The sequence below is a fragment of the Idiotropiscis lumnitzeri genome, chromosome 10, assembly GCF_059441095.1.
Source record: "Idiotropiscis lumnitzeri isolate Australia: NSW breed Sydney's pygmy pipehorse chromosome 10, RoL_Ilum_1.0, whole genome shotgun sequence".
Classification (NCBI taxonomy): Eukaryota; Metazoa; Chordata; class Actinopteri; order Syngnathiformes; family Syngnathidae; genus Idiotropiscis; species Idiotropiscis lumnitzeri.
The window spans coordinates 4644959-4671679 of NC_142400.1; the positions used below are offsets into that span (position 1 = coordinate 4644959).

At 42.5% G+C, this 26721-nt stretch overlaps 1 protein-coding gene across 4 annotated transcripts; it reads left to right on the top strand.

The window, feature by feature from the left end:
* Positions 1-337: 337 nt before the first annotated feature.
* On the top strand, positions 338-25282 carry prkcg (protein kinase C, gamma). 4 transcript variants are annotated; one of them, XM_088306611.1, is made up of 18 exons: positions 338-1051; positions 3511-3599; positions 6559-6794; positions 9490-9521; positions 9650-9732; positions 10405-10516; positions 11284-11412; positions 11508-11664; positions 12396-12597; positions 13851-14048; positions 17262-17435; positions 17958-18049; positions 18411-18473; positions 18638-18776; positions 20844-20924; positions 21079-21186; positions 21295-21435; positions 22709-25282. In XM_088306611.1, exons 3-18 carry the CDS (start codon positions 6577-6579, stop codon positions 22868-22870), a joined length of 2091 nt encoding a protein of 696 aa, XP_088162737.1. In that variant the 5' UTR covers positions 338-1051; positions 3511-3599; positions 6559-6576; the 3' UTR covers positions 22871-25282. The 4 variants fall into 4 exon arrangements, 3 of the variants coding, with proteins under 3 accessions (XP_088162737.1, XP_088162736.1, XP_088162738.1); XM_088306610.1 differs by having other exon boundaries at positions 6572-6794; XM_088306612.1 differs by lacking the exon at positions 18638-18776 and having other exon boundaries at positions 6572-6794.
* The last annotated feature ends 1439 nt before the right edge of the window (positions 25283-26721 follow it).

The following is a 26721-nucleotide window of genomic DNA, read 5'->3' on the forward strand; positions in this document are numbered from 1 at the left end:
CAGACCATTATTTTCTATTCCATTAATCTGTGTTCAGAAATAATAAGTTAGCCGTCTGCAGCGAGACAGAGAGGGCTGACTGTCTGCGTCATTGATTGCGGCGTCCGTTGCCTTGACAAAGCTTCCAAATGTAGCATTTTCGTTATCTGGCTTGGATTTTGCTGCTTGACTCCTTTATCATCCGTTGATGACCAATCTTTCTGTTGACACATATTTTACATGAAAAAAGTCTTACAAACACGACCAAACAAAAAAGTCACAGAACGCTTCTAATAAATATTTAATTAAGAATTATAAATATTTTTTTTCATATTAGGGCTTTATGGAAATTCGATTTCTGCACTCAATAATTACAAAATTGGTACAATCAAAAAAATATATATCTCTCTCTCTCTCTATATATATTATTATCTTAATAAAATGTTAAAATAGTACTTTTCCATGTCTAATAATATAGTGAGCATACTTGAGTTCAATATTTCTACTTTGATTTATGGAAATTGTTTATTTAAATGTTGCAGCAGTTCAATGGAAATGCATAGCAAGTTTTGTTTATACAAGGAAAACCTAACTTGAATATTTTTTATATAATTGTTTTTAATTTTTGTTTAAACATGATCATGTTTTATACTAAAAAAATAAATAACCATTTGAATAATCGCAATTTCAATTATTACCAAAATAATCGTGATCATTTTTTTTTCCTTAATCAAGCGGCCTTACATCATAACTAGAAATTCCAATGCATGGGAAAATCTGTATTTCGTCAACTTTTGTACAACATATTTGAACGATGAAAATGAATGTGCTCAGAAAAAAAAAGTTTAAACAGTTTTGAAATTGGTTTTATAAATGCGTTTGGGGACACAATTCGCTGTTAACGAGTGTAATAAATACAAGTAAAATAATGCAAAAAAATGCATCTGTGTGTGAGTGCTGATGTTTTTTTTTTTTTTTTTTTTTTTTTTATAGGGCCTGGGATGGAAGCTTGACAGAATGCTCCAAAAGGCGCTGAAAACACACAGCCGACTCGTCATAGAAGACTACTGAGGTGCGTGACTTCTGTTTTTTGCCAACATGGTCCTTGCAATCGTTCTGTATTACTTTAACAGTAGATTTGATTGGAAATCAAAAGTCATGGCGAATTTGTGGAATGACTATTAAAAAAAAAAGGACTAAAATGGGATTACTTAAGAAAAAATAATTACGGTAATACCTTTCACAACTGAAAGAAAATAAAAATGTTGGGCTCATATCGCTATTTTCTTTAAAAAGTCTCAATACCCGACTGGTGGAAGAGAGCCATACTACCATTGGAGATGTCCACTGCTCAGCGGGAACGCATATTGACTTGCAAGCCACACCACGCGACAATGCAAGGACCCATTACTCAGTTATTTACGACAACAGACAGAGACCAATCATCCGAGATAAGACAAATGAAAAGTGTAAGTCCACCCAGCTCCAAAATCAAGTCAGCGGCAGTTTGGCGATATATTTTTATTTTTTTGGGGGGGGGACACAGGCAAAGCTCCTATCAGTTTCGATCAGCTGCTGGTTCCGAATGATTAATGCTGAAATGACATATATCATTGTCAGACAGCACATGTTCACGCTGACTGGCATACTGATGACGGCGCATACAAACACACATTCATGCACGCTGGCGCTTTCTTATCTGGCTTGCTGACACCATTTTGCTCTCGAACAATCTTGCTAATTATAATTGTTAATTAATTCTCGGCCAGCGTCCTCATCAGGAGACTAATAACCTACATTTCTATTAATTAGACCTTCAGCCTTTCGCTCACTCTCGCAGTCTCTCCATCCCACTCCAATCCAGACCTTTGTCCTTGCATGCTGGCCCCAATCCCCGCCCTCACCTCTGCCTGCTTCCCTGCCCTCCTTGCCCCACCCCCCCCGTCCATGCCCACAGCAGGTTGAGCCACAGTCACACCCACGGTGTAATTAATTGTGACTAGGTGTCTATTACCTACTTACCACTGCACACACGAGATACTATTATCCGTTGCGGTGGGTATGATACAGTTCTCAAATTAGGATCCGCAAGCTCTAGCAAATGTTGTACGATGGCGATGTCCTCAAAAAATATTTTCCTTGGCTTTCGCCACGCACATCAAGATTTATAGTTGTGAATATTAAACACGTTGACTGTATAAGGTTATCGGCCCTGACCCGTATTTACCTTATAAATCATAATAGTCTGCCTTCAGGGAAGTGCAAACTCGTGACAACCCACCCGATTATCTTATATCCTATAAGATTACATCCCGAGTGTTGACTCGTTCATTGCCATTGACGAGTGTCCTCGTCAATTCCATTTTTTTTTTTTTTCACAGAAAAGTGTGGAGGAGGGTCTGGTACAGCAGTGAAAGTCGTGGTTGTATTCAATTTTAGCAATTCAAAACCGCCAACAGATGCCAGCATGCACTATTTTGAGATTTGAGATCAGGCCCGTTTGAGACTGCACATGAGAGATTAGAATAAGAAAAATACAAATTTAGGGATTAGATTTATATATATATATATATATATATATATTTATTTATTTATTTATTTATTTATTTTGGGGGAGGAGTCTTTGTAAGTAGGTAGTTACCAAGAGTGAGTCAACAATTTACTACCAAATATGTATTCCTTCTCAATGCATCATGTGTGGATTGAAATAAAACATTGAAGTGGAGATCTGTGAAGTAACTTTTAACTGTGTGAATGTTTTTTTTTCTTTTTTTAATTAAATGCAGTCTTGCTGCAGATGTGTAACAGCCTTGCTTATTTCACGGGCCTGTTGATTCTCCTCTCATCTGCTTGGAGCTCCACCAGCCGTCTTTTTTTTTTTTTTTTTTGCCATGCTCGAGTTATTTCTGCAAGTCTCCAGCAGGCCATCTCGCTGCTCTTTTCTTCCAATCTGGCTCCGCGACGCTTCCTTCTCCTCCTCTCTGCCATTCTTTCCCTTCTCCGCCTGCCACTCCAAGAAGGCGCGAGAGGCAGTTGGCACTCGATCTACACTGGATCACGGATGGTGGCAAAAAAAAAAAAAAAATGGCAGCTTTTTCGCCTTATCCGTCCCCTTTTCTCCACCTCCCTCGGCCCCTCTTGAGAGAAGTAACCCAGATTTCAGAATGAATCGCCTCCTATTCCCCTCAATCTCTGCCTCTCCTCTCTCTCTCGCTCTCTCTTTCTTTCTTTTTCTTGCGCTCATCTTTTCGTCCTCCTCTTGTTAAAAACAGGACCAATCTTGGAAAGCGAGTACCACCTCTCCATCTCGTCCTCATCCTCACCCTGCCTGCGGGTTAACGGATATTTACAACTTCTATCTTTGGTTCCAGGAAAGCTTGAATCGCAGTCTCTTGCTGCCGAGAAAGCTTCCCTGTTTTTTTTTTTTTTTTTTTTTTTAATTTTTACTCCCTCATTTCCTTTCCACTTCTGGTATTTTTGGGTCCCGTCTTACTTTTCTTCTTATCGCTGAAGTGACTATCTACTGTGCAGGTGCCTCTCTTGCGAGGTGAGGGCCAAGGAAGTGAAGAACGATACCCGCCGCTCGAGCCTTCTTGCAAAACACTCTCTTGCATTTTCAGGTACTTTCTTGATATATTTTGCATCCTTGCATTATTAAACATGTAATAGCGCCGCCGCCGTCCCATTTTACCCAGCAGTCACTTCTTCATTCTTTGCACCATCAATCCGTCACATTTCCAAACGTGGCTTTGTGCTCCAGGCTAACTTGCAAATGTTTTTAAACATCAATTGGTGTGGCTACCGTTTATGTTACCGTAGCAACCCTCAGGTGTATTTTAAAAAGTAGCTTCCTCGCACTGCAGACGATCTCAGTCGAAACTTCCGCTAAATGAGACAAACTGGTAATAAGGGCATGGCGGGCAGTGGGGGAGAGGACCCAGGCTCTAATATTGGAGCATGTGGTGAGGGTGTTGTTGACATGGCAACAGAGGAGGCAGGGTTGACATGGCGACCGGGGGGGGAGGCGTGGGGAGATGGAGATGTAAGGGATTCCGAAAGAGCGAGAGAGAAAGAGAGAGTTGGCAGGCTGGACAGGCAGAATGTGGGACAGTTGTGTTAATTGTTTAGCGACTCCAAGTCTCTTAAGAGCGCTTTGCCACGGTGTGCAAATTAACCTCTGTCTCCTTCATTACGTCCTCTCGTTGCCGCCATACCTGCCACTTAACGGTTAGAAATATACAGGGAGAGTTTGTCTCGCTTTTAAAAAGTTGCCCCATTTGGAGGAATCTCACATTTGAGTATGTTTGACGTTGTAAAATATTCCCTTTGCCATTGAGCTTATTCTACGCCGTAAAGGTTCAATGGAGGCGACCGGACTCTTATTTGCCGAAGACGTTTCATCCTTAATCCTAAAAAAAACGGCTTCCGCAGTTCTAATTTTCAAATGTGGAGTCTTCCTAATTACGTCTCTGGTGGGTGACACACCAGAGCGGAGACATAAATGGGGAGACTCCAAACTTGAAAAGTAGAACTGAAGAAGCCTTTTGGATTAAAAGGCGGAAGGAAGTCAACAATCAAGAAGAGCACACGTCCCAATTCAGACAATTGAGGAGATGCCGCACAGCTCGCTGTTTTTTAAAGGGGAAGTCAACACACATTTTCTCAACAAGAATATGTTCTTTACAGCCTCACTAGTCGATACATGGCGTACTGATTAATATTGCGTTTTCGGAATATGAGTTAAGCAGTAAAATCTCCCCGCTTTTGTCCAGCTCAACGGGCGGCCATTTTGCCTGTTGTTGTCGACTGAAAATCGCAATTGCTCAGGGCTCAGGTAACAACTAATCATCGCTCAGCTTTAGAAAACCGATGACCCGTGATTGGTCGTTACCTGAGCAGCTGTAATCCCATTTTCAGTCATCGAAATGACAAAATGGCCGCCCCCTGAGATGACTAAAAATCGGTGTCATTTTCTGCTTAGTTCATATTCCACAAACGCAGTATTAATCAGAATGCAATCTTTAGACTAGTGAAGGCACATCGAACTTTAACAAGGAGCTGAAAATTTGAGCCTTGAGAATTTCCGAGGATGCCCACCTCTCTGCCTTTCTGTGACTCTTCCAGTCTCTCTGTATTTTTTTTAAACATGCAAATATCTCGTTACCAAACTAAGCCACACATCCTGTCTGGAGTGCAATATTGCTCAAGCATTTGGTTTCATTTTGATCTCATGACATCAAATTGTGAACAGCAAGATAAAGAGGACTATTTTAATACTAATTCCAACTGGACCAGAATTTTGAGTTCATCTTGAAATTTGACCCCAAAGCAAATATCTTTCATTTTATTTTTGTCAATAGCACAATATATTATTTTTAATGTCTTCATGCCTGTCACACACCACCGAGGGATGGCCTGCCACTCCTTCCTCGACATTCATCACAACTCGGTCAACGTCCAGCATGACCAAATGTTTAACGGTGTAGGTCAGGACTGCTGGCAGCCGTTTTCTTTTTCGACTCCAAATTGCGAGGTCGCCTCTGAATCACCGCTCCTGCTCGCTGTCATCTTGGAGGCCCAGACTCAGATTGTTTTCAGCCTCGACGATGTCGATGCCGTCCCACACCATCGCACCGCCCCCACCGAAATGTGTTACTCTGCCAGCGGTGGCGTTGTGAACGTTTGGCAAATATTCCGCTTCTCATTCCACAAAGGCATTTTTATTCGTCTACCAAAAGATTTATAATGAGTTTGCAGTGGTGTTCAGTTGTACTTGTACTTCACATTTTGCAAAATATTTGGGGTGAAAATGGCAGAAAAAAATCAAGATCTTGCATTATTGCGATATTTTGCCAACGATGTCAATATCACGTTGTACGGGAGACCTCAACACTCTTCCATCTATTATTAAACGGATGCATCCCGAAAAAAAAACAATAGCGACCACATACTTTTAGTAACAATTTTTTGGGGGGGAGAATGTCTTCCGCAGATCATAATGAATATCTAACGTGATCATTGGTCTTTTGGACTCGCAACGATGGGAGTGCAAGGAGGAGGATAGCGAGAGGTCAAAATCGCCATAAAGTGCTTATGTAATAATGATTTCACGCTCGGGTAACAATACTGTGCTCCGTTCCGCCTCTACTAAATCTTACAAACAGCTCTCAGTTTGATGACGTGCACTTCTACACCACCACTAACGGCTACCACAATAAATTCATGAATACCTTACTCACAGTGTGAACCAGAAACTGAGTGTTAGAACGGATGTAGCGGCAGAAATTGCGATGTAGGTCTTAAAGATGGATCGCAATATATCGTGCGGCTGTTAAAATAACCTCCGCACACGCGTCCCTCGCCTCATCATTCCGACTCTTGTATTCAGCGTGACCCGTTATGCGTTCCATCCCGTCTCCTGCGGCTCCAACTCCTTGTCCTTGCGTACACCCCCCCCCCCTCCGTCCCACATTCAAGGTCTTTCCCCTTGTGTGCAACTCAATAGCGTGCTCGCTGACACCCCATCATCCATCCTGCCTCTGCCTTCCTTCCTTTTTCTCTTCTTCTCATCTACTCTAGTGTCTCCCTCCAGGCGTCATGTCCGCCCCCGTTTCCCCTTGCCCGCTGACACTGGCCTCCCCGACATCCGCCGGCTCCCCGCTGCCCTCGCCCCTTTCCCCTCCGCCCAGGGTGCCCGTGTTCCAGAGGAAGGGCGCCCTCAAACACAAGAGGATCGTCGAAGTGAAAGATCACCAATTCACGGCCCGCTTCTTCAAGCAGCCCACCTTCTGTAGCCACTGCACCGACTTCATCTGGTACGCGCACAACACCGACGCCGACACATGTGTTCGTGGAGAAAGCACCCCGGTAGATTTTAAGCCGCCTCCTCAGGCAACACAGCCGCATCTGCCTTTTTTTTTTTGTTTTTTTTCGCTCTCCTTGAGGCTGCTGAAACAGCGCACATCAGCCAGCACACCGACCCCATCCGATCAAATAACCTCTCCTCGCCGGTGGAGCCCACACGATAGCTCACATTCTGTTCAAAGCATCCTCACGAGACACTTCATTAGGTACACTTGCACAAGATAATGAGATTCGATACTTGAGCTCCCTCGACATAGAATACAATTTCTGTCAAAAGTGATTATTGACACAGCTCTTGTATTGGATCTCAAATTTTAATGATAAAAATCGTAAAAATGCTGTACATACAGTGGTGTCTTGAGATACGAGTTTAAATCGTTACGTGACCGAGTTTGTATCTCAAAACGCTGCTAGTATTCTATTCAATGTGACCCAAAACTTCCAACAAAAATATATATTTTTTTCATTTTATCATTTAAGGGTGTGTGACTTGGCCACTGCGGTAGTCAACTACAGTCATGCCGACAAATGAAAAAATATTTTGCCTTTCGATTGAATTTTGCATCGTTTGTTAGCGTTACGTTCAGAAAAAAAAAATCAAATTCTCAATGTTTAATGTTTAGGTTGACAGAGTTGGGTCGTATCGTTTCCACGTAGTTCAACAACACCAATGTGCTACTTTCCGATCAGACAGCGCTTTCCACATCTTCGTTTGTTTGAGAAAGAGCAAAAAAAAAAAATCGTGAAAATAGATGTGGGTCGGTTCCACAGAAAAAAAGACAAAGGGATGAATCCTTGAATAGCAAATCGCAAAAAGTTGTGCGCAGGTCTCGGAGTTGAAGTTGAATACACAGAATAATCTATTGTTGCCACTCTTGCTGCTGCCAACATTTTCACTCACACGGAGAGTGTAAATGTGCAAAAACAACTGTTGTAGAAGGAGAGTAAATGCGCTGTGAGTGCAATATTTCTCGAGTTGCAGAATAAAATGTGTGCTAAGCGTGTGCTGTGTGACATATGGCGAGGCTGTAAGTTGGACGACGCTTGCCGTATGTGCCAGCAGCCTCTGGGTAGTTTTCAGGACATTCCCCCCAGTTGGCTGCCATCTTGGCTGCACTATCACACTCATTTCTTCACACTGCCGAGGACGTTGTTTGAGTCCCAGTGTCGAATTTTAGGTTAATAACAAAATATCACAAACGCAACACTGAAGCATAAAAATGTTGCTTTGGGCGTCCTTCCAAGCTAAATTGCTAACTTGAAGTGGTGATCTTTGTTCCTAAAATGGACCCGGCATGCCTCACTATGGCTGTGCTTGCAATCATTCACTCGTTGCCTACTCGTTAATCACAAAAGATCGTGATGATTAAAAAGTCTACACACCCCTGCGATCACGATCAAGACATTTTCCACCCTTAATGTGATGGATTACCGAAATTTAAAAAAAACAAACAAAAGTAAAAATGCAACTAACCGACCCAACTATTTGGACTCAAACGATGGAAAAAGTACATAACGATAAACAGTAACTGGGGCGAAAAAAAGTTTAAATGCATTTCTTTTTGTCAGATTATTCAATTAATTGACAATATAATCAAGAGAATAATAAATTCAAAAAATATTTGATCGCCCTAATTCCCAACATTATTCATTCCGTTGTATTTTTCTTAGCTGCACTGCTTCGGTACATGTGGATTTTTATTTATTTATTTTTTGCCCAATCATATTTCAGCTTCCATGTGTTGCCGTGTCAATCTCATCTGCCCTGAGGCTTCAGAATCAGTCGTACAAGCTGTTGTAACTTGAACTACTTGAGCAATGCCACTGTTCCTTAAACCAATCAGATTCCAAAATTGCAAATTGGCCCCTTGATGATGTCAGCATTTTCCTGTCTTCTGATTGGTTGCTTGGTGCAAAATTTGTCACAGCCAACTTGGACTAGCAAAACACATCTGTAGCAATCTGCACACATGAATACATAAAATAATCTGGATCTCTGGTCAGTGTCATGTATTTAATTTTTATTTTTATTTTTTTTCTCATGTAATGAGATAAGTATGGATTGTTGTGTGGGCGCAATTGTGTGCTGTTCCATCCCATTTTTTTTTTGTAGTATCGGTATTGATTGCATTTCGCTCCAAGTAAGCCAAAGAACATTAATTGCTGCGTCATAGCTGGTTCTCTCATGCTCTCTGCTGGTCAAAAGCAGAATGTCCCTCACGTGCTGCTCACAGTCGCATATTCTTTACATCCACGCATGCACATTACGCCTCCTTCATTGCTCCCTTCAAGTGATTATGGTCACTTCCCGTTCACAAACCCCCTCTGCCACTCTTCATGTGTCTTATTTGTCTTCCCTTCCCCAAAAATGCTCGCTTGACTGCAGGCCTGATGCTGAGTGGATTCTTTGGTCAATCAATGGATTTAATTATTCAATTAAAAGACGAAGTTGACATGGGAAAGAAGCCAAAATGGCGAACGAGGCGGAAGAAAGACACAGCAGATGTTTTTTTTTTTTTTTTTTCATCACACTGCTCGCTGTTGTGGTCCACCTATGTATGTTTTTTTTAATCAGTGGAGAAGATTGCGTTGGTGCCTTAATTGTTTCAGCGTTCTAATCTGTGCGTCTTTCTCATTCGCTCGCAGGGGCATCGGCAAGCAGGGATTCCAATGTCAAGGTACACACGCCGATCGATATTTAGCTATTGATCTTCTCAGATGAGTTGCTGACTTGAGTGTCTCTCACTTGCTCTCTCAAACTCGCTCTCTCTCTCTCTCTCGCCTCTTTTTTTTTTTTTTTTTTTAGTTTGCAGTTTCGTGGTGCACAAAAGGTGTCACGAGTTTGTGACCTTCACCTGTCCCGGCTCGGTGACGGCCCCCAGACCAGATGTGAGACGCCTTCCGCTCATCGCGTACCAGTCATCACATTCACACGCTTGCATGACTCGCTCGCTCATTAATCCAGACGCATCCTTGTCACGTCTGGCTGCCGCGAGGAGGTGGGTTTACGGGGAAGGAGGAGGAGGGGGGGGGGGGGGGTTGTTGGGGAGCTGATAAGACTTGCAAGGCAGAGGAAGAGTAAATTCCTTCATCATCTTCCCGCTTTTTTTTTTTTTTTTAAGATTTTAGGAACAATTTATCTTCATGCTTTTTTTTTTTTTTTTTTTTTTTTTTGAGCAGGCCAAATAAACGTCATCATGAATGGGGTCAAGGGGAGCGCAATGTGCAACCGTGTGTTTGTACTCGTGCGTGTGTGTGTGAAACGATAAGAGAGTGAAAAGTGCACACACAGCGAGATGGAGGATTTTCAACTCAACACTAGAGCAGAGGAAGGTGAAAAGAATGAGGGCGCTGATGATGAGAGATAAAATGAATCATCCCTCTTCACACACACAAACACACACACGTTCCTAGATCTCGTTTCCACGTCCGCCCTTATCTCTCCTGGCTTATTCATGACTATTCTTTTCCAAATGTCCTCATCCCGCATATCCGCATGTAAACATGTCCTTGCTGTCGTGGCACATCTGGAGGCAATAATGTTTTTTTGCTACCTTTCAGGACCTGAGGAGTCACCATGCGTTCAAGATCCACACCTACGCCAGCCCCACCTTCTGCGACCACTGTGGCTCGCTGCTCTACGGCCTCATACATCAGGGCATGAAATGCGCCTGTAGGTACAACTTCCTCGAAATGAAATTAGGAGGATGATGAATTTTTAAAAATGTATTAAAGACGATCATGATGGTGAACATCTACCACATATCAGCAGAGCGTCAATCAAATCCACCAAAATCACGTTATACCGCCTGCACCACAACTTAGACCTGCTTTTCGTTGGTCTAAAGTTTGTTTAGTCAACTTTCTGTTACCCAATTGTCAGGTGTGCCGAGGGCGTGCACCTCTCTGTGAAAAGAAGGCGCAATGTGTGAAGTTCCTGGCAAAGCCTGATTTATGCATCATGCCCTTTCACGTTAAATAACCTTTCTTCCACTCCATTTTCTTTGACATGAATTGATGGCTTCACAATAAAAAGCAGAGACGCCTCCTTCACGTCAAAACGTCCTCTTGGACTGAGCTGCGTTTGAATTATACGTTGTACAGAGCGAGAGTTCTACTGAAACGGGCGCCGATTCTAAGACTAATAAAACACACTAAGCATGACAATTCGCCTTCTCTACATTTATATTGTGACAGACTTTACATCCTGATGGGGATTTTAGAGAATGGAGACGGAAACAGAGTTGGCAGATAAATTTTGAGCGCAAACACTAATAATGCACTCGAAGCTAAATTTGAATCAATGTGGGCGTGCTGTGGATGCTCCCATTCAGGTGGATGCCCGTGCCCGCCGCCCCGTACCGGATATTTCCAAAACATGAGTGCTTCTTTAGCACCTTATTCGTGCTGCTTTGACTTGCGTGTTTGCAATATTTCCAGGTTGTGACATGAACGTCCATCGACGATGTGAGACCAGCGTCCCCAGTCTCTGCGGCCAGGACCACACAGAGAAGCGGGGCCGGATCCACCTGACGGTTCGAGGCGAGAAGGAAGACGTCTTCGTCACAGGTGAGAAGTCGATCGGAGGTAAATGAAAGAGCTAAATGACTCGAGCGGTGTTTTCGTTCTCGCGTGGCTATATTTGTTTGTCATTGGCTCTCTAGTGGGGGAGGCTCGTAACCTGATGCCCATGGATCCGAATGGCCTGTCAGATCCGTACGTTAAACTTAAATTGATTCCCGACCCGAAGAGCCACAGCAAACAGAAGACCAAGACCATCCGCTCCACACTCAATCCGGTCTGGAATGAGAGTTTTACTTTGTGAGTCCAAGCCATGTGAACGCGAGTTTGAAAGTCAGGCTTTGAACAAACTGTATGTATAACATTTTAATTATCTCAATCAAGTGGTCTTTTATCGGAAAATCATTTTGTCTTTTTTAATATATGTATATATATATATATATATATACGTTTTTTTTTAATCTCAGAAATTAATATTTTATTTTCAATTCATAATTTCATTATTATTTAGTGTAGGTAATTCAGAAAAATTTATCTGGACACAATATTTATTTTAAATAAATGGATAAATTTGAAGGCATCTTGAAATTTCGTTTTGAGGCGAAAACCCACGCAAATGAAAAATTTAAATGAATACAAAAAGAACAAATTAATTCTTTATTTATATATATATGATTTAATCAGAAAATAATCATTTTAGCAGCAAAATATTTCTTTTAAATAAGATTTAAATTAAATCATTTTGCAATTGTATTTATTTCATAGAGAAAAAACATTAAATTGGGAATGATTCTGTTTTAGAAATTACTGTTAAAAATTGCTAAATTGTAATTTTATTGTAAATTTTTTTCTTCGATTTTAGGTTTTAGCAGTGAACGACTATATGACGAAAAAAAGTTAGAATTTTTTTTTTGTTTGTTTTAAAGTGCAATTTACAAAAGTCCCATAAACAGGAAATTGGTCATCTCTGTTGTAATGTCCCCCTGCAGTAACTCATTTGATTCTGAAGACTTTCTCACATGTGTGTGCAGTTCCGTGCGCGGCCACCAGTGGGACCGGCGCCTGTCCGTGGAGGTGTGGGACTGGGACCGTACGTCCCGCAACGATTTCATGGGCGCGCTGTCCTTCGGCGTGAGCGAGATCTTCCGTCGTCCCATCAGCGGCTGGTTCAAGCTGCTGGCCCAAGACGAGGGAGAGTATTACAACATCCCCGTGCCCGACCCGGATCTGCAGGTACGACTGTAAACGCACACGACTCTCAAACATTGAGTGCCTGTTGTCCAAAAAGCCGACTAATGCATTTATATTCATTGACCAGAAAGTGAGGCTGCTACTTAGACTTTTAATGTGCTGCCACTTCTCCTCAGGCTTGGCTCGGCCTTTATCTCATTACAAATATTTACTTCCAATAAAAGCAAGCTGCTATGACTCACACAGTCAGAATCTTGTACTGCCACTTTGAGTTTATCTGAGCAGATAAAAACACAAGTGCCTCGATGTACCGCAGCGCACATTAGGGACACCTGCACAATCTAATGAGATCCAATATAAGCGATATATCCCCGCAAATTCCTTTACAAAGATAACAATGCTCCTTTTTGATTGATGAAACTGTCAAAGAGGCGTTCATGTACCACGGCACTGCATTTTCACTGGTTTCAATCTTAAAAAGAACAATACAATACTGACAAAATGCTGGGAGGCTCCCGCCGTGTGAGGAAGAGGTTGAGTTCGACGACATTTCAAGTGTCCAAGAGAAGCTATTTTAGTTTGGATCATCATTTTTCTAAAAAATATGAAATTGACCCTGTTTGGACATGGTGGCTTGTGGTATGAGTTGAAATGGTTTTGTGACCACGCTCGTAGCTGAAAACATTCGTCAACTCACTGCACAATAAGCAGCATTTAAGTCCGCATTTTTTTTTAGAAATGAGGTTTCAAAGTGTCTTCACGCCCAATTGAGATTTACTGTGAACATCAACATAAAACAAAGCGAATTACGCTTTTTGTATTGAGAACAACTGCATGTCTTTATGCTAATGCTAATTAGCAACTATGTTGCGGTGTTCTAACTCTTTTAGCGGCACACTGAACACAAAGGGCGTAGACAGACAATGTGAGAGCACTCAGTCGTATGTTCGACTATTATTAGTGCCGTACCGACGAGATGAGAGCAGTTCAGATGTCTCACTGGCAGGCACACCTGAAAGAGCAGCATAATGGCCATTCTATTGATGCCGTGTGATTTAAAAAAAAAAAATAATAATTCTATTTATCTATTATGTTATACAATTCCATTATTGTACAAAGGAGAATATTTAGTGTGCTATTTTCCTTCATAAAAATCTTAGTGAAGATCCCCGCTGTGCTTCTCTCTCTCTCCACCAGAGTGTAGGCTTGTTCCTCAATTAACACCCTGGGAGGTGAACTTGAGTTTGAAATTTGTTGCGTGTCTGAACGGCATCTCTTCCCACATCCCTCCGCAGGAGCCCCTGCCAGACGGTCTCACACCATCGCTGCCTCGGGCCGGACCCGCCGCCCCGTCCGAGCCCCTCCCCGTGGCCCTGCCCCTGACCCCCGTGCCCGCCTGTCCGCCCGCTCACTCTCACGGGTCGAGCAAGGGCAGAGTGGGCGTCCACGACTTCAACTTCCTCATGGTGCTGGGCAAAGGCAGTTTTGGCAAGGTAAACGTCTTCCTTTGGAACGAAACGTCTTCTATCGATGCATTGACCTTGGTGTATCGTTTCAAACAGAAGCTCCTCGGCGCATTGTCCCTCCCCTGCAACAGCGGCCAATGATTAATTCAAGTGTGCGTCTTTTGTGCTGTCAGCAGTCGTGAGCTCACGCTGGCTGGCAAACAGACTCTCCTCCTGGAGGTGCTCCTTCCCGGGGAGCCTGTGCTCTCCATTTTCACTTTCGAACCCCCTCGCCGTTCCCCCCCGCCGTCCCTCCCGTAGATGAGCCGCGGTGAAGAGAGTGGCGTTTTGAGTCCTTCTGCCTTGTCTACAGCTCCCCTGTGCTGTTTCATAACTGTCAGATGAGAGTCTTAACAGGGGACGGGAGAAATAGAGCTCAACTTACGTAAGATGGATGTTTAAAGGGGGGGGGGGGGTGGGGGGGGTAAAGGAAGGAAGGAGAGAGACTTGAGGCTGCTGAGGGAGGAGGCACACACAGATAGGAAAGGAGAGGATTACTGTGAGGCGGGAAGTGACAAAATGGCCAAGAGGAAATGGGATAACAAGCAAGGCAAGAGAGAAGGAGCACTATGTGTGGGATTTAGAACATTCTAATACTGTGACCAATCATTTTTAAATGGAAAAAAAAACTATTACATGCCAAGGGAGCGACTCTGGTACTCTTTCCTATACTCAGAGGAGCTTTTTAAAATTCAAATTGCTCTTCATATAGCAATGGTATTAATAATGCAGAGCATACAAACAGAGCCTTGGTTAATTTGACAAAGCTTTACAGCTTGAAATGAAATGTAATCTCACATACAAAGAATATCACCATGAATCCTGCACATTTTGCATTTAAGCAGTCGCATATTTCCGCATTTGCTAATTTTTTATTATTATTTTTTTAAACTAACACTCACCATATTGGCTGTTTTGTGCTCAGGGCAAAAAGCAAAACAAGTAGTGCTTTGCCGCCATCTTGTGGCATCTTAGCACCAAGGGACTATGCTGAAGTGAGTTGAAAAGATCCATTTAGACAAAATTAGTGCTTTTCAACCATCTTGCCTCATCTTGTTGCCATGAAACTGCCCTATGTTGACATGAGTTGAGGAGCTTCTTTAGCCAAAATTAGTGTTTTGCCGCACTTATAGGAGCTTCATTCAGACCGTCGTAAGCACTCTGCAGACATCCCGCTGCACCTTGGTGCCAAGGAACTGTGCTGAATTGAGTAGAAGGGCTCCATTTAGACAAAAGTAGTGCTTTGACACAATCTGGTCACATCTTGTTGCTTTTCAACAAAAGTGAGTTTTGTCGCCATCTTGTGGCGTCTTAGAGCATTTCAGTTATTTTAATGACTAACGAAGGCTGGATTTTAAATAAGAAAAGCTGCAGAGGAATCCTGAATTGGATTGCAGAGATGGACACGGTTTCAGTCAACGAGCAGCTGGTCATCAAACACACACAGTCGTCTTCATCGTCTCGAGGGCTGCTAATTGTACCGTAAATTACGATTCCATTTGCCAGTAAACACCAGCGAGCAGCTCCGCAATGTCGCCAGGACTGAAAAACAGTTCTGGGCTCTCCGTTAGTTGGTTTTCTCAAATCCTCTACGCTCCCGTTTTCGCCACGTACAGCGTCATTAGCTTTTAAATCAGCCCCATGCCGCAGTTTCTGATTAAAAACCAGAGTGCCTATTTGCCCACGTTGACGTTAATGTGCCTTGAACTATGGGGAGCATTAATTAAATGTTAGTTTTGGTCATTTCAGCATGACTGCGCACAGTAAGCACAGACATGCGTCCTAAGAGTGGCAGCACGTGCTTGATTTTTTTATTTATTTTTTTTTTTTTTTTAGGATGCCCGCGATGCACACGGCGGGATGACACGTAAGCACTTGTGACACACTTTTGGCACGTGCAAAAGAGCGGCAAGAACATAAAGCCTTACAGGGGAAAATGCATTCTGAGTCACGTTCAAGTCAGCTCGGAATATATTCCGCTTTTTACCTTTGAGCCAAGTGGCGTACTGTGCTGCGGTTTATTTACGACCACTTTCAAATTCACACACTCGTCGGTCACTACATTAGGTACACTTGCACAATCTGGTGACGTTCAGTACACGGTCATTTTGAGTAACACTCAATTTGGTTTGACAGTTAAAAAAAAAAATCGAATAAAAATAACGAAGCAAATTGAGCCGGGTTGTTTTGTTAAATCAACACATATTTCATTGTCAAATTCCTGAAAAAAATATTTGTGGATCTAATTCCTTTGAAATGATGAGAGAAAAATAATGCAATACTGTAACAAAAAAAAAATCGGAGGATGATCAGTGGGCTACATCATGCTTGCGTTTCTCACTGAAGTTAAATTAGAAAAAAAAAAATCAGTGCTTCTCAGTTATTTTCCGTTACGCCACCCAGGAAGAAGAAAATAATACAGATTTTAACCCCCGGCTTGGCAGATTTCAATTTCACTTATGGAAATGCCCCAAATCAATTACTGTCAGTGGATTGTGTTACCTGTTGTAGCTGAGCAAGCGTAGGACTGCATATGCCAGGTGTGGGCAAACTACGGCCCGGGGGCCACATGCGGCCCGTTAAACGTTTTAATCCGGCCCGCCAAACTTGAAAAAAATTCAATGAATAAACCTGGTTAATGTTTTATTTTCCAAATGATGTGGTTTTTCAAAGACATATTATATATATTGTTGTGATGCTTTTGCTCACTTTCATTTAAAATTAAATGTATTTTTTATTCTCCCCGATGAGGTGAGGTGACCAAAACACTCCATCCATCTGCTCCTGGTCCGGCCCCTTCTGTCAAATTTTAGAACCCATTGTGGCCCACCAATCTAAATATTTGCCCACCCCCAAGATATACTAATACAAGATTTTTTTTCCCCTTGTTACCGTTTCTAAGAATGGCCCATCACTGGTAGCCTGAGCGATTTCTTTTCGAAATGACATTTTTTTTATTTACGTCATTGTCATATATAACATACATGAAAAGTGTGGAATGTGGACAACAATTTTATTTATTTTTCATGCATACCATTTAAAATCTCAGGCGCTTATTTTACCTGAGACAAATTTTCTAACCAATGAAATGAAATTGCATAATTTTCTGCAGCACACCAACGCCGCAGTGGTGACGAGTCACTGCATTCAAGTGCGCGGCTGTACCTAATGAAATGTCCCCTTTCCCGCCACTCCTCTCAGGTGCTGCTGGCGGAGGAGCGAGGCAGCGAGCGTCTTTTCGCCGTCAAAGTCCTGAAGAAGGACGTCCTCTTCCAGGATGAGGACACGGAGAGCGCCCTGGTGGAAAGGAGGGTCCTGGCGCTCCAGATGCGCCCCCACTTTCTCACGTCGCTCTACTGCGCCTTCCAGACTGAGGTGTGTGCGTGCGCGCGCGTGTGTGTGTGTGTGTTTTTCAGCTTTATTTATCGAACCTTTATTCAGCCAGGTCATGTAATTGAGAACTGAATCTCATTTTGAATGTGAAGAATAGGAGTGGGAAAACTTTTGTACTTAATTCTCATTAAAAAAAAAAAATTATTAATAATTAATTGTATTATATAACCAAGTCTGAATTAATTGAACAAATATTTTTGATTATTTAAATAAATCGAATAATGTGAAATGTAAAGTGTGTTACATTTGCAAGGCTGATCGCTAAAGAAGCCTACAAAGAACCAATTTTAGAGCTAAGAGGCGTGGCCTCGTGAGTGATGTCACAGGCCAAAGTCGGCGAGGCTGCGTGTGAGCGTCACGCCGTGTTTCGTGGTCCACAGCAGCTGCTTGCCGGCGTTTCTATTTTGCATTTGTGTTTTGGACCGTTTTTCCGTTCCCAAAAAATCGATTATTTCGATAATCAATTAGTTGTCACAGTGAATGATTTGCGATGTGTTTCCACAGGATCGCCTGTACTACGTGATGGAATACGTCAACGGCGGAGACCTGATGTTTCACATTCAGATCATCGGGAAGTTCAAAGAGCCTCACGCAGCGTATGTGCGCTTATCTCCACGCCGCTTTCGCTCGTCGTCTTGGCGCCGCGCACTTATCTGGCCGCTTTGTTCATTATTCCTGGCGACTCTTGAAAAAGTCCTCAGCTGGAGGAGCGGCTCCACTCCTCCCACTAATCTCGCTTTCTCATCTGCGTCATCCGATAATCTTTGATCAATCATCCAAAACTAATTTATGGCCTGTTGCTCTTTTTTTTTTTTTTTTTTTTTTGATTTGCCTTTCATCTAGTTGCTTGCGCCGCCTTTCATCACCCTGCCGCCTCTTCATGTCATCCTTCCCTTTTTGATTTACATGTTTCCGGATACATCTACTAAAGCAAAATCTCTCTCTCGCTCGCTGCAGGTTTTACGCAGCAGAGATTGCGGTGGGCCTGTTCTTTCTCCACAGCAAAGGGATCATCTACAGGTAAAAGCTGATTTATGTCACATTCGGGGGCCCGAGTCGTTCCTCCGCAGTGCAGCGAGCCAAGCGACATCACTCTTGTCTTTCTTAGCAAAGGAGTCTTTGAAAGCTGCTTTGCGGCATCAATCCAAATGAGTCATACGGCGTGTGGTGCCGCCTTTCCTCAGGGATCTCAAGCTGGACAATGTGCTGCTGGACAGCGAGGGCCACATTAAGATTGCCGACTTTGGCATGTGCAGGGAGGGGATGTTTGAGGGGGACACCACGCACACCTTCTGTGGCACCCCGGACTACATCGCCCCCGAGGTAGGAGCGACAAGCAGCACAGTTTGGGACTTCATTTCTATTGGCAACAGTTGGGACGGGTACCAAATTAATTTTATTGGCAACCATCTATTTGGCTATTTGAATTTTTTTTTTATCTATCCTGTTATTCACTGAAACTCTCACATATTAACTGCCTTTGTCCTTAAGCAATAAAAACACTTCTTTGACAACATCTAGCGGCATCCTGGTACCAAGAAACTATGTTGAAGTCAGTTGAGGAGCTTCATTTAGACAAAAGAAATGCTTTGCCGCCGTCTTATGGCTTCTTGGTGCCAAGGAACAACATTTAAGTGTTAATTAGCTTCATTTGGTCAAAAGTAGTACATTGCCGCCACATTGTGGCATCCTGGTGCCAAGGAATTATGTTGAAATGAGTTCAGGGGCTTCATTTAGACAAAACTAGTGCTTTACCACCAACTTGCGGCATTTCGGTGCTAAGAAACTACATTAAAGAGCGTTGAGGCGCCTCGTGAAGACAAAAGTAGTGCTTTGCCGCCATCCTGTGGCATCTAGGGCTTTCTTTTTCATTCCTATAAAATGTTGGTTACAAATGAATCCAATTTCATGGAGCAAATATTTTAATTGCGGTTGGTTTTAGAGCATTGCAAGGCCTTGCACGGCCCATGTCATCCCTGCCAAACCGTACCGGACTGAGCATACCTGAACGGCACCGTTTGGCCTGGTTTCCCTTCTTCTTACTCCTTTCACCTGCAGCCCTTTGCTGCAGTTCCCCCTTCGTGCCTCCCATGCGACCTTGTCAGCGTTTTTTTTTTTTTTTTCAGCTATTAGCTGATTCAATTAGCACAGCTGGGAACCTGCAACACACCGCCGCAAAAGCAGCACTGTCCTTCACAGACCTTGTCTCACCATCCTCGTGTTGCGCTTGACAAGTGTGACTGATGAAGCGTGAGAAAGGTGCGAAAACTAAAATCTCAAACACAAATTAATCCAGCTTGCCTGCAAATGCCCAAAAAAAAAAAAGTCTGTGTGATGAATCGTCTTTACAGTACGGAGCGTGTGTGTGTGTGTGTGTGTTCAGGGGGCAATTGAAGGCGTCGAGAGACATGCACGGTGGAGAGAGACAAAAGTGAGGACGTGACTTGTTGTGCGCGTCTTTGATAAACATACGGGGCCCCTGAGAATCGACTCTCTTATGTAAACACGCATTGATTCTGCTGCATTTGACATTTTGGATGCGATACAATAAACTCCCCCCAGGGGGGTTGTGGGCTTGTTCCCTTGTGACGCACACACACTCACACACTTGTAAACACTTTCACACATTATCGCGACACTCGTTCGTACTATCTTCCAACGTAATGGATCCGTTTCCATCTAGAGATGGCAAAAGTACATCAATCATAAAAATAAATACTCTGGAGAAATTCAAAATTGTCATTCAACTCCTTTACTCAAGGTAAATGTTTTCAAAAAATAACAATTGAAAAATCTTTTTGTCATATATGTTAAAACGGAAATTCATCCCTCTCCGATTATTGAACTTCAATTTTGCAGCAAAAGTTAAAAACAAGCAACTGGAAAGCGCTCGACTCCATGTCAGAGGCTTGAGGGGGGTGGAGTCAAGTGATGCTGTGTTGACATCTTGCCTAGCAGCTTCAAGACTGTAAACTCTACTAACTCATTTAATCCCAGAAATTTTCACAAGAGGAAACCCCTCAATTCCAGCGTTTTTCTGGATTTTGCGAGGCCAACAGAATATTGTGTTCTAATGCTATAAAAACACGGAGCTATGACGTCCCCAAAAAAAAAAAAATGTCTAAGACGTATAAATACGTCTTTGGGAGGCGGGGACTGTATGTCTCATGTATTGAATAAGTTAAGTAAAATTAAGAGTGCAGATTCAGCAACTGAATTCTTTCATCTCATCTAGAACACAAAATATCTGCGCCCTCATTTACAGCAATTCCTCTTGCTTTATCTTTCGATCTAAAGCCACATTTTTTTGTCAGCGTAAAGATGAAACTTAAATACTTATCTGAGAGTGTTGAAAATGGAATTTAATGACCGATTCTTCCTTATTTGCAGATCGTGGCCTACCAGCCGTACAACAAGGCGGTGGACTGGTGGTCTTACGGTGTGCTGCTCTATGAAATGTTGGCAGGACAGGTATCATACCCATCTTCGTCTGTTGTGATGCATGATTGCCCGGCGACAAAGTTATTTAAAGTTGCCATGAATAATTATTAAAAAAAAAAAAAAAAAGTGTGTGTAGAGTCCCTGCATAGAGGTTGAATTTCACTTTTTCTTTTTTTTCCCCCAGCCGCCTTTTGACGGCATTGACGAGGAGGAGCTTTTCCAGTCCATCATGGAGCAGTGCGTTTCCTACCCCAAGAGTCTCTCGCGTGAAGCTGTCGCTATCTGCAAGGGGGTACGTGCACTCCATGCATGACATCAAACTTGACTGTCCAGAGTTGCGGATAGATTCATTTGTTTCTCCTTTGTGGTCTTTTTTTTTTTTTTTTTTTTTTTACTGAAGCTGCTCACAAAGCACCCCGCCAAGCGCCTGGGTGGAGGCGAGGACGCGGAACGCGAGATCAGGGAGCATCCGTTCTTCCGCTGGATCGACTGGGACCGTTTGGAGAGGCTGGAGATCCCGCCGCCCTTCATCCCCAGATCAGTCAGTCCAACACATCGGACCTCATGGCGTTCTCGAACATACTTCATTTTTTTTTTTTGCCTCCGGTCATTCTTCTTCCCATTGTGCATTAATTAGCATTAGTACGTTTCTCTCGGCTGCTCAATTTTTCCTTATTTCTATGTGGATGTGAGATGTTTTGTCCAATCGGATTTCAGCCTCTGTCGTCATGTCAATCTAATCTGCTCAAGGCTTTCACACGCAAACGACTCCATAGTAGCGATTTCTAATTTCAAAATCTTATTTTAATATTTCTTGAACCAATTTCAGATTTGTCCTCGCAGGACCAAAGCGCTCCCCGTGGATGACATTTGAATATTTTCCATCCTCTTGGTTAGTCAGAACAAAACTGTTGTCACCTTTTTAGATACATTTACGACATGAACTCATTTACTGCCATTGACGGCTTAAGACGTCAAATATCCATTTTTTTTTTTTGATCTAAAAAGTGTGGCAAGACTCCACTAGCCTGCTTCCGTCTTCTCCAGATCACTCCCACATCAACTTTTCAAGGCTTTGATTGCCAGTGCGGCCATTACAGACATGACCTTTGCGACCTCCGGTTCCCGCCCCCTCCTTCCCTATGCAAATGTATGTCATCATTAGCGCTCCATGAGCCGCCCGTTTGCCGGCTCCATCATGCGCAGGGGGTTAGGGGGTCCGGCCCATTAGCTGAAAGAACGAACCGCTGTTCACGTGCGGCACTGGGGATGCTCGCCGTCCAGTTGGACTTCTTCCAAACATTCAAGACTTCTAGAAAATGACTTTTCCCTGGAGGGAAATATTTTAATGGCAATAGAAATAATGAAGACATGAAAATATGAAGATAATACTTTGAAAGGTCAAACTGTTGCAGCATTTTATTTAATCGTGCAGGCAATTTGAATTGACATTTATTCAGTTGTTAGTTAATTTTTTATTTTTCTATTTATTTTATTTTTTTTTTTTGCGAATGGGCGAAATTTCCATGCGTCGCTCCACGTCCCATCGCTCAAAACGCTTCGGCTCCATGAAGATGAATCGGAAATTTGCCTCATTATCTTCTAGTTTATACTTTTGATTCTGAGGGACCTGGGCATATTCGACCACACAGAAGCTGAAATCTGATTGGACAGAAAAGGAAATCTATCATCCACAAATTCTGGAAGCAACAATTGACCGCCGCAAATGAATTCACATCGTTTCTTCTCTTGGGCTGCTCCCATATTCCGAGATTCCTCCGACTGGCGTCACATCCTCTGCTCGCTTTCAACAGGGCGGCAGAAAAGGGGAAAACTTCGACAAGTTCTTCACGGCGGCCCCGTCGGCGCTCACTCCCTCGGACCCGGACGTGCTGGCGGCCGTCAACCAGGAAGACTTCCAGGGCTTCTCCTTCCTCAACCCACAGTTTGCTCCCTCCCCCCTCACTGCAGTCTAAAAATAACCCAAACAACCGTGCCAATAGTCTAGTTTTGTACTGCCGCCTTCTAGAGCAGAGCTCTCGTCGATTTAACCCGACTCGACCGATTCATGTGTGACGCAATAATGGAGAGAATGCATGTGTTGTAGAACACCGTGTAAGATTTGTTTGTCTGATTTCAGAATTTTGCATGCGGACTACGTAGATTCTGTTCTTTTTTTCTTTCTTTTTTTTAAACTCAGTTTTCATAGGGTTTCCCCAGAAATATAGTGAACTATTTTATTGTTTGTGGACAGCAGATTTATTGCAATAAAAATCCTTTAATTAGAGAATCGGTTAGCACTTGACAAAAGGTGTCTCTCTAAAGTTGTTGGTCCACGGAGGCTGATGAACAGATGGTGTTAAGCTTGACGGTGATATACGGCGAAAATAAATTCCTGCGTCTTTATCCATATTTTGCTCTTTTTTTTAATTTTGTGGCCACCCCTCAAGAAAGTTTCACCTCGATCGATTTTGTGTGTTACAGTAACAGTTTTTTTCTTATTTTCGGTGAGGAACAAATCTAATGGTGGACTTTTGCACAGGTGAAGAGTGGAGAAAGATTCAGTTTATTTCGAATAATTGAGCCTGACAACATGCGGACTAAATGGATTCACCATGCCAAGCAAAATTTGGCCATTTTTATTCATGTTTTTTCGTTCTTCATTATTTTCACGATTAATTTGATTTTGGTCTTTTTTTTTTTTTTTTTTCATATTGCTGGTGTCAGGCAAAACTCCAAAATGATCACTTTTGGGGAGATCCCAGAAATGACGTGTTTGTTCAACCATTAACATTCAAAGAGAGCAAGACATTTTCAATTACTTAAGTAGGTCAATAATTTGTGAAAAGATAATAATGACAACAATAAAATAAAGTAAAAAAAAGTAACATCTGTACGTGTAGGCTGAAAAAAAATGATAAATGTGCGAGTTGAGACATTGGCAATTACGGCACAATGTCAGTGATATTATGGGCTCATTTGTTGTTTTTACCATTTTTTAATTAGTATTTTATTTTTTGTATTAATTATTTTGTTCTATTTCACTTCTTATTTTATTATTAGTTTATTTCCTTTTCATTCCTTACATTTTTTTCAATTTAATCTGTGCTTTCTTTAAAATGTAACTACTTTTTAAAATATTTTAATAATTATATTTAATTTTACATTATTTTTTTATTGATTTTATTTCACTTTTTCATATCTGATGTGTTTTTCGTGTTACCTTCAGTCCATTATTTGTTTGTTTCATGTTGTCCATTTTATTTAGCATTATTTTTATTTTAGTTGATCACTTATCATTTATTACTTTTTGGATGAATTTAGTTTGCATTTTCATTTTATTCATATGGAAAGGTTTTTTATTTAGATTAGATGATTACTTGTTACTTTTTCCTTTTTTACATATTTGATTATTTTTATTCCTTTTTTTTGTTTAGATTATTTAACTAGATATTCATGTTGTTGTTTTTGAATGTATGTAATTTGATGTCTATATTTATATATTTTCAACCAGACATTCCATTGGACCTTGCCATTTCATCAACCCATGGGCTCGCTCTCCCTCTGAAATTTGCGTCAAACACACACACGCACACACACACACATGCGCTGACCTCACACAACCCGCTCAGAAGCCACGCTGACATTGGCTGTGGGCTCTCATTCTCTGTCATCATCACCCTTTACCACCTCAAATTGGGCCACTTTTTTTCCCCACTCTCGTCATTATTAATTTATTTTTTTTATAAATCACCTTCAAAGGTCCAATTTATTTTGAAAGAGCCTTTCGCTTGGGGTTTGTGAGCTCGTGCCGTTTTCTGGCGCGTCCTCATCGATTAGTTGTAATTAAAAAGCGCGGCTCCCTGGAAGCGGTTCAATATGGCGAGCAAATAATAGCGTCAACTGTCATCGGGCGCTATCTGAGCCTGGCCAGGTGGCTGGATGGAAAGTCGTTTGAGCATTTATTCAATATCCTTCATATCCTGCTTGAGGTGCAAGTACTAATTTGCTCTTTATACACTCAAGGAAGACAATTCAGCACACTAGTAAAACGACCACAGTAACTTTTTCTGCTACTAGCGACCTTCTTGTCTGCAATTGAACTTTTTTATGCTGCACTAGTAACAATACGGAAATTATCTCCTCGATTGTCGCTCTTATCCGGCACCTGGCACGTCAAACTCATTATTTCCTCAACAAATTCCAGCAAGCCGAGTTTAAATAACACCATAATTCAGATCTGATTGTTTTTTTTTCCCCCCAAGATATAATCCCCAAAGGTTTCACTAGCGACTTTATGTATCTGTTCTGCACGTTGATTGTGACGGGGAAAACGAGCCGTAAATGGAACGGTAAAGAAGAATAAAGAGCTGCGGTGATACAAACAGCTTCTCGCCTTATCGCCTCTCTGTCACGCCACCTCCCACTTTTACGCATGCACAAAAGTGCAACCTCAAGCACACGCACGCACGCACGCACACACACACACACAGAGCGAGAAGCTGCTGACCCCTCCATTTACTGTAGTACAGTACTTGCCAAAGCAGCAAAAGCCTCTCTCGGGCATCTCACGTTCCCACCCTCCTCCTTGTGCTCGTCCTCCCTCCCTCCCTCCCTTCCTCAACACTGATGGGACTAATACTCTCTTAGAGATTTTAACAAGTTGACCTTCACATTAAATTCTCATCGAGTTCTTCCTCTCGCTTTGTCTGCTTCCCCGCCTCGTGTCCTGCCCTGTACTGGGTCTGCCCTTCATCGCTCCTCCGTCCTTTGTGGCTCTTCACACGGTTCTTTTTGTGCTCTTGGATTTTAATCGTCCTTTCAAAAGGTGTTTTTTTTTTGAGTTTTTTTTTAAATCTGTTGATAAAACTACAAGTAAAGCCAGCACTGCGGAGTTGATGGTAGCACATTTTTTCTCACAGTCGAGAGGTTCTGAGTTTGGATCTCGGCTCGGGCTCCCTGTGTGACCCCTGTCTGATTTTTCATGGCATGCATGTTAGGGTCATTAAAGATTAGGGCTGTTTCTCTGAGAGCGGCAGGGAGCCGCGTATCCTCGTATGCTCTGTGCCTATTTGTTAGAATCAAAGTCCTAAAAACAGCCAATACAGTAAAAAAAAAAAATCATGACTGGCAAACGTGTTCAAACTTTTTGGGAAATACGTTGGAGGCGAAATGCAAAAAAAATGCATTTTTTTCCTATTTAATGCCATGGACCTAGGGAAAAAAAACAACCCCCAAAAACATTTTTTCAATCGCATTTTAAGGCCCAATCCATATTGAGGTAAAAAAAAAAAAAAATTCTCAATTTTATTATTTTTCAAAATCATTCGGTTTTACTCATGTGTGTATAAATGCTTCAGAAAAGCAAACAATCAGCCGTGAATGGTGCTGCAGCCTCATCCAAAGCGTGAATGATTCTCCACAATGAATGACACACACTGGAGGCTTGAACTCGGCACCCTTGACATGCGCTGCAGCTGCAGCGAAGCCTCGCCCCCCCCCCCTCCCCCCTCCCCCCTCCCTCCTCCAGTGCATGCAGCTCATCGCTCACTGTCATCCATGACGCCGCGTTCATCCCTCTTCCTCTATTTCTATCCCTCCTCTCGTTCTCGCCCGCCCAACGTCGTCCCACTCCCCCCCCCCCCCTTCGGTGTGACAATCGTGACACCCGAGGTCGAAGGGCGCCTGAGACTTTTGATATTGTTGCTAAAAATGAGATGATTCTCTCAAGTGCGCTCTAAATATAGACCGAGACCTCTGGGGGCCCTCAAACAGGGCGAGGACACGAGGAAGGAAAAGAAGGACCGAAAGGAAGGAGGAGGGAGAC